At 41.9% G+C, this 11,601-nt stretch overlaps 1 protein-coding gene across 2 annotated transcripts in view; it reads right to left on the bottom strand.

Moving 5' to 3' along the window:
- The window catches only part of STT3B (STT3 oligosaccharyltransferase complex catalytic subunit B), a 95,909-nt gene extending 85,763 nt beyond the window's left edge, over positions 1–10,146 (bottom strand). Inside the window, exon 1 of one of the 2 annotated variants that reach the window (XM_060162467.1) lies at positions 9,406–10,146. In XM_060162467.1, coding sequence (XP_060018450.1) covers positions 9,406–9,716 — 311 coding nt within the window. In that variant the 5' untranslated portion in view covers positions 9,717–10,146. Of the gene's footprint in view, positions 1–9,013; positions 9,033–9,405 lie in introns of those variants that run through there. The other variant, XM_060162468.1, reaches the window with a different exon arrangement.
- Positions 10,147–11,601: the final 1,455 nt, after the last annotated feature.

Raw genomic sequence — 11,601 nt, forward strand, 5'->3', positions numbered from 1 at the left:
CATTCTCTTTCCTTCTTTCTTTCAAGAACTAACTACAACAACTCTTTTCCTTACATAAATTTTAATATATATTCTTTAAAACGAACAACAGTTGGTAAAAGCTTCAGTTTAAAATCCAGTAATTTTGCATTTATGATTACTTGATTATCATTTGGCTCTTGAAAGTGATGTCTCCTCCCCCCAACAACCCTCTTCTTTGCAGTCTGTGTCTGTTGAAAGATTACATCTCTCTGGCCAGTTAGTACCTTTAAAAAACTTGTCAAGGTTATCTAGAGACAAGGTTGGCTAGAGCTCAGTGTTCAACCATGAGACAATCTTTTTATCTCAAGTGAAGACAAGGATGCCTTCTCTTTCTAACAGATACTTCCTTCCTGCTGCAAAAGAGCAGGCAACCTCCTCGGTGAGTGAGAAGCCTGGTTAATGAAATTATTGCTAAACCTTATTATCCACATACACTCAACAACCCTTGATCAGTGAAGATGAATCTTAAAAACAATGATGAGCAAAAAATGCAAGACACAAAAGTCACAAGTGCGTTTTTCTAAAGTTTTTAAATAGGCAAAACTAAATTATATTACTTAGGAATGCACTCAGAATTATACCACCTAGGGGAAAAAGCAAGAATGTAATTATTGTAAAGTGTGTGGCGTGGAAGGGGATGGATTGAGAAAGCACACACCAAGAATTCTGAGGTCATGGCAATTTTCTTGATTACATGAGTGATGGTCACATGGGTGTTTATTTTATAATTACACTGTATATTAGGTTTAAATACTTTTCAGAATGTGTTATATTTCACCATAAGTGAAAAAAATTTTTAAAGGCTGAAACTGAACATCTTCTCACTGATAATAAAAAGCCTCTGTAGAATACATTTCTTTTCTCATTTATGTAAATATTTAAGACATTTTCAAAGAATAACTCAAAAACTACAAGAGTGCTACCTTCCAATAACTCTGTACTCCATTATTTTTCCTGTGGATTACACAAGTAAGATCGTATAATTTAGTTTAACAATAAAAACTTCTTAAATAGGGTGTATTTTTCTTTACAGGAGTTACGGGTGTTATAAGAATAAGAATGAACTGCTAAGAGAGTAGATCTAAAAAGTTCTCATCACAAGAAAAAAAAATTGGGGGTAACTATGTTAAGGTGATAGATGTTAACTAGACTTACCCCGGTGATGATTTCAAAATGTATACAAATATTAAGTCATTATGTTGTATATCTGAAACTAATGTTATATGTCGACTCTACCTCAATAAAAAAAAAAAAAAAGCATTATGGTCACAAGTGAGTTTCCAAGCATGATTCTTTTCACCAACTCCACCCATCTGGCCAGCAACAAACAATAATTTCAGCTGGGCATATACTGGCACTTTAGAAATTAATTATGAATGAATATATTTTAATTTTTTAAATAGTATAGAAAACAGTATGTGCTGTAATATTATCTATCCATCTATCTATAGAAAGAGAAGTCCAATAATTTAAGTTTAAAAATCAAATTCACTTGAAGTCATTTGCAGGTTGGAGAGTTTGCTAGATAATATTAAAGAACAGAACACCCATAGTATGAAGAAAAATCTTTACCTGAGAATAGCTAATAAACCTTTAAGGCATGAAAAAGATATTAAAAGGAAACCCCAAAAGAAACATTACCAACTTGGTTATCAGCAAATCGCTAATACTTTACTAAGAGAAACAAAATTTCTTTATGTTTTTATGCATTAATATTTCCCTTGGGATAAGAATGAAGAAAAATTAAGAATGAAGGAAAAAAAGGTCAAAAAATAAAAGTTTGAAAATTTAAACTATGGATATTATTAAGTTATGGAAATTACAGATAACTGATGCAGTTTTTAAAATCACTAGTTCTAAAGAAGCCAAATTTCACACAAAAGCTGTTTCCATGACTAAACTTGAATTGCCAACATCTCCCACACTGTCAATTTAAAGTGAACGGTAGGGGGCTTCCCTGGTGGCGCAGCGGATGAGAGTCCGCCTGCCGATGCAGGGGACACGGGTTCGTGCCCCGGTCCGGGAAGATCCCACATGCCACAGAGCGGCTGGGCCCGTGAGCCATGGCCGCTGAGCCTGCGCGTCTGGAGCCTGTGCTCCGCAACGGGAGAGGCCACAACAGAGAGAGGCCCATGTACCGCAAAAAAAAAAAAAAAGAATAAAGTGAACGGTAGGGACTTCCCTGGTGGTCCATTGGCTAATACTCCTCGCTCCCAATGCAGGGTGCCTGGGTTCGATCCCTGATCAGGGAACTAGATCCCACATGACAACTAAGAGTTCGCATGCCACAACCAAAGATCCCACACGCCACGGATTTGATGACCTAAGACCTGATGCAGCCAAATAAATAAATACTCTTTAAATAAAGTTATCTCTAAAAAAATAAATAAAGTGAATGGTAGACACTAACTTCCCCTCATCTTCTGAAGTAACAATTTTCAAACAACTTCTCAAAAACTTCCTCTAATGCAAACACAGGTGCAAAGAAAACAGAAAAGAATCTAGCCAAGCCACAACTGCACCACCTTAGAAAAAGTACTTCACCACTCTGGCAATCAGCTTCTTCACCCAGAAAACAAGCCAATCCAACCAACATATACTCTAAAAGTCCTTTAGTCTATAGAATTCTGAGTCTACTCCAAAAGTTTAACTTCCACCCCATAATTCTCTAACTCAAATGGCTTAATATTTCCAACCTCATTACTCTGAACTTTTTACGGACAAATGTAAATGAAAACAACATTCAGTTGGATTCAATCATCTTTCCCTCTCATTCAGCTATTCCCTTAAAAGCCCGTCTCTGAAAATTCCCTAGTCATTCAGGTATAACAACTTTAAGCCACCATCAACTCTTCTCTCTTCCCTACATCAAAACAAACAAAGTAATTAGCCATCATCCAACTAATGAGTGTGGTTAGCTTGGGCAGGGACTGTGCCCAGGGCATTTTGATAGGTCAATGTGTTAAGACTTAAATCAGGGCCGCTGATTAAAAAACATTAAATTAAATGGAGGACACGTTCATTTAAGCCTGCCTTGGAGGCAGAGAATGCAATAAAAAGGACACAGATTTTGTAGAACAGGCGGAGACATAGATCTTGGAGAACAGGTGGACCTGTATTATTCAATCCTTGAGAGGAATACTGAATTGAAATATTTTTTATCTACAGAAATAAAAGATGTTACCTGATCTCTTCAATTCTAGGATCTAAAATCAAGTTATAAGACAAGGTAAAAAACTAAGTATCTACCACTATTTAGAACACATGTTAACGTTACCCTGCAACACTAAGTTCCAAAGAAAGAAAAAAAGTCACAGATGATATGGTCAAGTACCAGTCACAATTTTCTAGAAATTTGTTTTCCTAAAAATAGTACAAACTTCTCCAACATAAAGACACCAACTTACATACAGGTTATACTCGAAAATATGTTTAAATGTCTTTCATTTAAAACTATGAAAGCACTTTTCCAAAGAAATAAAGCTCCAAATAGTAGTTAGGTTTCCTGGAATGTCTACAAATGCCAGTTAACATACATTTATCAATACTAAAACATGAGAGCCTCGAGCAGTTGCTCCTATTTCTTCCAACCCTGACCTAACAACCATTTTTTTTTAATCTTATGGTATTGACACTTTCTATCAATTTCTAAATCCCTGGAAATTATTCATGTAAGAAAAAGGTAAAGTAAGGACACAGAAACCTTCTCAGAAAAGAGTAAGAGGTTTAAAAACAAAAAATGTCCACCCGAATAAGGTAAAGCAAATAAAGGAGTGAAGATGGAGTAGCAGGTTAACCATTTACATTTTTTCCCTTTCAACAGTATTAATTTGCCCATATAGTATAGTTGTGGGTCCTACATTATTTGAAATGTTTTCCTATCTTCCTATTTATTGTAGGGATTGACAGAAGCCACTTTTGCAATCATACATAAAACTCCATTAAGCAGGGCTTCCCGGGTGGCGCAGTGGTTGAGAGTCCGCCTGCCAATGCAGGGGACACAGGTTCGTGCCCCGGTCAGGGAAGATCCCACATGCCGCAGAGCAGCTGCGCCCGTGAGCCATGGCCGCTGAGCCTATGCGTCCGGAGCCTGTGCTCCGCAACGGGAGAGGCCACAACAGTGAGAGGCCCGCGTACCGCAAAAAAAACAAAAACCCCCCGAAAACTCCATTAAGCATTCCATGTGGATAAAACATGGCAAAGAAAGAGCATAAGACTCATCATAGTAAGCAACAGGCTGACCAATAAAAGGCTTCTAATAATTCAAAAGTTTAGGAGTTCCACATAAACTAAATCTAATAAAACCAACATCAATATCTTTCTAATAACTTCAGAGTTTCTCCTGAGACACCAGATTCAACAGTCATTTAACAGACTTGGGCTAATGCAATGACTTATGATGTAGGTTAGGTAAGTTACTAACCAAAACCTAGGATGATTGAATCTGGTTCTAACCTGCACTCCAATCAAAGACGATATATAAACAGTATTTATACTCATTATATTCAAGTATTATAGAAAATAAGTGCTACCCAGAAATAAGAGCTCCTCTTTATCATGGAGTTTAGGAACAAAGATAACATTCATTACATTACAGTACACTATCGGTATCCTACAAGTAAGATTTAAAAACAGTAATGGACAGATAAAAAGATACGATAAAGCAAATAAAGTAAATACTAACCGTAGAATCTACATGTTCAGTATGAGTGTTCATTGTAAAAATCTTTCAACTTTTTTGTATGCTTGAAAATTTTCATAACAATTAGCATTATACAGGTCTACTGAATCGTAGGGTGCTTTATAATTCAAGTTAACTGCAATATTGTCTTTCTCTAATAGCACTAAGTTTGCAAAGTAAACAAATTGAGGAAAAAAATATGATTCAGTCACTGGATAATATTAAGCTTTCCGGTATTTCTGAGAGCACATATGCACTGATTAATAAGATATCACGATGAAGAGAACTTTTAACATTTTCTCTCATACCCCAAAGCACCCAAAACTTATTGAGAGCATAAAAATCAGAGACAGATCATAGGCAGACTAGTAAGTTTCCTCATATTCATAATAACTGTGTCAGAGCCTATAATGCAATCCTTATTCTAAGTTTCTACGACCGATGTTGTCTTTATGCAAACTACTCATGGCAGTATGTCATGTGCAGTATTATTCAAGTTAGCCCTCAACGTATGAATAGTCTAAAGCAAGAAAAAGTTCCAAAGTGGTTGCTGACAGAGCCTAACTCCCCCAGGACATGCCTCAGGAAACCCAGGATTACTACCTATAGGAGCCACCACACTCACCCAATGGGATGAGGTCCAATCCCATCATCCAACCCAGCAGCTCAAGGCACTCCTTTCACCTCCTCCCTGAGTGTTCCTACAACATAGAATGATCTCAAGAGCTCAAGGCTAGAAAAGTTTTAAATTACAATGAAATCAGTGACAGTATACAATAAGTCCCCTACATATGAACGAACAAGTTCGTTCCTCCAAGAGCACATAAGTAAGTCTAATTTGTTCCTAAGTCCAACAAAGTTAGCCTAGGTACCCAGCTAACACAATCAGCTACATAGTACTGTACTGTAATAGGTTTATAATACTTTTCACACAAATAATACATAAAAAACAAACACAAAAAATAAATAAAACATTTTTAATCTTACAGTACAGTACCTTGAAAAGTACAGTAGTACAGTACAACAGCTGGCATACAGGGGCACATTCCCATCTTTGAAAGTTCCCAACTTGAAGGTTCGTATGTAGGGACTTACTGTACCTATTCTGAAGTGCATTTGGACTGCTGTTGCTAATGATTCCATAAAGTGCCTTTTTAAGATTTAGGGATGTTTCTGATCTAAAATTTGTTTTGTTACCCATTTTCTCTTCTTCAGAACTGAGGTCAATAGCCTCTTTTTGTCATCTGCAAAGTGAAGAAAAACATGGAGACCTCGAAGTACAGGAAGTAGTCCCCAACTTACAAACAGCTTATGTTCCAAAGGTTTATCACTCCTTTGAAAACATGTTTGTACTAATTAACCTATTTATACCATAGTTTCTATGAAAAAATGCATCCCAATTTTCAATTCTAAATTGCAGCTTTCTGCCCTGCAAAAAGGCATCTGCTGCCCTTTTACAGCTAACTGCAGCCAGAACTCAAAGCTCAGAGAAGTCTCCTTCTAGGGCTCCAAGGAGAACCCCCTACAACCTGTGCAGGCAGGGAAAAATGCAACTCTTTTATAGGGAGCTTTTCCATCGTCTCTGTGGGAAAAGCTACCACAATTTATTTAACAAGATAATGGTTATGGGAAAAGCACCTGGTTAATATGAAAGCATTAATAGTTACAACAAAAATAAGTAGGAACTACATTCTGCTCCAGATAAAAAGAAGATACAATTAGGTGCTGTTAAACTAGTTGGTCAACCAAATGTTTGCCAAGTACAGACAACAAATTCTCAAACTGTGTCCTCATGTCTGATCAAGTCAACTGATAAGGGAGGAAATTACTAAAGTGAAGTGGTGGAGATCATTACCAAAAATGCGATGAAGTTCTAAAAAAGTGCAGTGTACTTTAAAATTCAATAAATACTATTGAACATCACATACCAACCCTTATAACAACTGGTAAGATTTATAAAATAACTTGAATGACAAACTTAAAAAACAAGTATAACTTTGTGACAATGAGTCACCTTTGGCAGCTAACTAGAGTCTTACGCAATTTAAGTACTAATGTTAAAATTTACAGAAATAACTCACAATCAAACAGAGAAAGTAAACTTTTCACTAAAAAGATTTCAGAAGTGAATCCAGTACAGAGACATGAGAAAAAGGGATCAGGGAAAGCCAGAATAAATTGGTTTGTGGATACACAACCTGAGAGGAACATTTAAACATTATTAAAGGTTCATGTTACTACTACATGTTAAAACAGTAATCTGAGAGACTCCCAAGATAGTATAACACTAGAATGCTTGTAGAATCAAAGTGCTGGTACTATTAGTAGCTTTGAAGGAAAACCACTTTTAAAATTCAAATTTTTCAACAGGAATGGATTATAAAAATAAGATGCCTAACTGAGATCTTTGAAAGACATGAAAAGAAAAACATAAGTGAGCAAACACGGGATTTTTTTTTTTGACTGAAAATTCTCTCATTAAGTCACCTGAATTATACTTAAGACATTAGATTTATACTGGCCAATCTCCATTCACAATAAAGGATAGGGACAATTCCTTTTTATAAAAGGCTATTTACTACTAGTCAGAATTACCTAACATTATGAACATAAACACAAGCCGAAAACCTACATTAAGTAGGTCTTTAAGACTGAAGAGGTTTATATACCTTTACAGTATATGAATTAAAATTCGAATGTAGAATGTCATTCGTTCTACTAAAGGATGTTTCTGAAATGTGTTTTATGCACAGAAAGATGCAAACAGATTTTTGTGAGTAAAAAAGGGTTATGCTCTCCAAGCATATTCTTGAAACTAGAGAAGAAATCAACTTTTAAGTTTTTGCCATATTGAAAAAAAAAAAAACTTATCTGTGAAGCAATCCGATAAGACTTTTCATGATTATAATACTCAATTTTAGTAGAAACTCTTTGGCTCACTTGATGCAGATTTCTAATCTTCCTTCAAAATTAGGAAAAATATCAATCATCTCATCATTCAATTGTGAATTTTTCTGCAATCCTTAATTTAAGCCTCAATGTTACTACTAAACATTATGCAGCCTTCTGTTTGTAAAAATGATACTCTCCAGAAATATTATTCACAATTTTTGTTATCCGTAATGTTTGGTCAACCATGCACTTCTGCTCTTGTAAACTGAAAAAAACACAACTTTCTCTTTTTATATGTTCAGCAAAACATTAGCAGTTTTCATTTTCTGGTTTCAATTTCATTTTTATCTAATTTGCTTATGTGTTTCAAAGCTAAGACTAAGAAAACTCTGTCTAGTTCATAAGCGTCACAGTAATTTATTTTCTTCTGTGATTCCAAGTAACACAGAAGTTGTTTTTTTTAAAAAAATCAAACCTCTAAAATGGAAAGGAAACGTTTCATGGAAGCATGTCACAGCTGTTAACTGTCTACCTAAACTGGATTCTCCAGAAGTGGACCCCTCTGGTGTTCAACAGATGATGCACTACCAATTTTTCTATCTGTAACAGAACTTCAATTGGTATTTTAATATATGGGTAACTCACTCCCCCAAATATTTATTATCCATATATTTAGTAACTCTCAAGAAGATTCTCTCTCTGTACTTCCAATGACAAATACCCTCAAGTTTAGTTGGGCCTAATTATAAGGAGGTAAGATGAACTCAAGGGTGATGGGTCAAGAAAATGAATTAAGTCAGTTTAAAAGGCATAGACTAGGGCTAAAACAAAAAACAAAGAAAACTTAACCCAGGGTGGTCAAGTTGGAAAAAAAAATAAAGCACTCTTCCTATCTAAATAATTCACAGACCAGTGAATTAAGTTAGCTAAATTAGCTACCGCTCTTTATGTGGTAATTTCCTAAAACATTCAGGTCAGTCCCTGATACCACGTGAAACTTCAGTATTACAATCCAGCGCTCCCCATCACTATGGTACTGTTTGTTCTCTAATCCACAAACCTTCCTGCAAAGACCAATGAAGGAACTACTGCAACGCTTTCGGATATTGTGCATAACATACTGAGGGTGACAGTTTGGCTCACAGAGTAATGAGCCTGCTCTAAAAAGTAGCCCAAGATAATTGCGGACCTGTGAGGTGCAGAGTGCACTTAAAGACTTGAAAAAAAAGCCACTCTTGAAAATATCTAACATTAAATAAGCGTCCCTAGCTTTCAGATCACTTTTAGGGTTCTTATTTCCTTTCCTCCAACACCTCACTCCCTCGCTTTTTCCCTTCCCGTCTGAGAGCCAAGAGAAACACGGTAAAAGCGTGCAACCGCGAGGCTGCGCCGACGAGACTCCTGCACATCTGGACTCACCTCCAACTGCAACAGGGCACCCCCTGGGCGAGCCCATCCCAACCGGCCGAAAACGCGCGCGAGAAGCTGAGAGCAGGCGAGAGCCGCGGGCGGGGAGGCGGATAGTCCGCCGCCCGGCGCGGCGGGTCGGGCTCTGCGGGCCGAGGCGGCTACGAAGAGAAGCGTTCGCCCTCCTGGGAGTCTGCAGACTCGCCCGACCCGAGTCAAGGTCCCGCTCGGGCCCCGACGCCCCGCCTCGAGCGGCGCGGGGGAAACTTCGCTTGCAGGCGGGGGCGCGCCCGAGCTCGGGACCAGTGGCGGGTCCGGGCAGAGCGCGGGGCGGTGGGGGGGGGGGAGGGAGGCGCCGGTCCCGGTCCCGGGCCCACGGCGGGGGAGGGGCGGCGGGCACTTACCACGGGTCGAACTCGTGGATGATGCTTTCGAAGCGGATGACGGCGAAGAGGCGCGAGCTGAAGCCAGCGAGCCAGGCCAGGAAGAGAATGGTGAAGGAGAGCAGCGACTGCCAGCCGGCCGGCTGCGACAACCCCCCCGACAGCCCCGCGGGGGCCGGCTTCGGTGCCGCGCCGCCCGCCGCCTTGTGCGCGCACTGGGCCCCGGGCCCGTGGTGGCCGTGCCGGCTGTTCCCCAGGGCCATGAGGCCGCTCCACGGGGATGAGTTGAGGGACGACTTGTGCTTGCTCTCCGGGGCCGAGGGCTCCGCCATGTTGTGCCCCGGCGGCGGGTCTTGCTCCGCGCCGCCGCCGCCGCCGTCGCCTCCTGGTCCGAGGGGTGCTGGGCGGGGACCCGGAGGAGGAGGAGGAGGAGGAGGAGAAGGAGGAAGAAAAAAAAGGAGGAGGAGGGAAGAGAGCCGCGCGCGCCTGCCCTTAGCGCCGCGAGGCCGGGGGACGGGGGGTGGAGGCGGCGGCGGGGAGTCTCCGCCTCAGCAGCGGCCGCGACCGCCGCTCTCTCAACTCGGATGGCCCCTGCGCCCCTCTAGCCATCCGTCTTCCCAGTGCAGTTGCGGCAGCGGCGAAAGCCGACGGGACGAGGGCGCCAGAGAAAAAGCAGGAGCAGACGGAGGCGGCACCACGGCTCGGAGCAGCAATGACATTCCCCCCACACCCGCCGCCCGCCCCGCCGTGAGGAGCAGGAGGAGGAGTCCTGGGGAGTCCGGGCGGAGCTCAGGCTACCTCTGACTCCGCCCCCGACCCAACAGGAACTGGCCCCTACGCCTGTCACAATGCGACAGGTCCGTTAGGGGGCGGGCCCAGAACCGCGGTGCTGGCCAATGGGGGCGCGAGCTGGCGCGGGGCTTGGCCCAACCGTTCTCCCCTCCCCCTCCCCTCCTCGCGCTCGTTCGCCCGGAGCGGCCTGGCTGCGCGGTTACTGCTTCATTGTCAGTTGAAAGACGCAGTTTCTCGCGCCTGTATTGGCGGCCAGGAGGGGCGCTAGGCGACTCCGCGCGTTGCTTCGAGCTGAGCCGGGCCAAGGGGGCGGGAGGAGGTCGAGGACAGACGGGCGGCCTCCTTTAGAACCGGTTTAGGGAACGCAGGGAGCGCCGCGCCGACTGGCCGGGCGCTCGCGGGCGCTCCGAGGTCGTGACTTTTAACCCGCTTTGCGCGGAGCGCCCATCACGTGACCGGGCGCGCGGACGCGCAGGCGCGCAGTACTAGTGCCCCGCGCGTGGGTCTGGCGCGTAGGGATCTGCCGCCTGGGGCTCCCCGCTCCTGGCGCAGCGAATCACCAGCCAGCGGCCCCGCCACGACCAGCCCAGCGAGCTGCGCCAGGCGGCCTGCCTCCGAAGTCCCGGGCGAGGGCACGTTTGCCGGCGCTGGGAACTCGCCGGAGCCGGCAAACAAGCCCCTAGCTCGGGAAGGACCCGTGGGCAAGCGAAGTGCGACTTTCTCCGGCTTTTTTCGCTTCTTGTATTCTCCTGATTGCAAAGATAACGTGTGTTCACTGGAAATGTGGGCAAATGTAGGAAATTGTTAACAGTTGCATACATTCCATCAGACGAGTGAAACTTTCTGTGGACTTTAAGCTGTTACCCAATCCTCTCTTCATTAGGTGATAGCGAACTGCAGATCCCTGTACACGAATTTTTGCACGTCTAGTTTGTATTTTTAAACCTTTCTCCCCCTTTACCCAGTCCCCTGCCCCCCAAAAGAAAGTGCTACCCGGTAGACTAAACTCAAAGCAAAATGAGTTTAAGTATAAGTGGAGTAATCAACTTTATTTCAATAAAAATTTATATATATATATAATATATGGAGACTAGAAGTGCTCTGATATAAGCCCCAGGAAAGGCACGGAGCTTTCAGTATGATCAACACTCCGTAAATACTTGATTAACTTTTCATGTAAATTAATATTTACGTAAAATTGTCCATTTTGTTAGGTAAATAACATCTGAACTTAAAAGCGTGTATTCGCGTAATATTATAAAGGCACTCAATTATTAAGTCATTAAAAAATTTAGTAAAGAAAATGTAAACACATCTAGAAGTTGTGTTTAAATAGTAGGTCTTTTCAAAATGTTAGCTAAATGAATAAGTAGCCTTAGTTAGCGGCTGCTCTTTGAAACAACTGGACCCAGCTACGTACTCAAC

Source organism: Lagenorhynchus albirostris, chromosome 10, assembly GCF_949774975.1.
Source record: "Lagenorhynchus albirostris chromosome 10, mLagAlb1.1, whole genome shotgun sequence".
NCBI lineage: Eukaryota > Metazoa > Chordata > Mammalia > Artiodactyla > Delphinidae > Lagenorhynchus > Lagenorhynchus albirostris.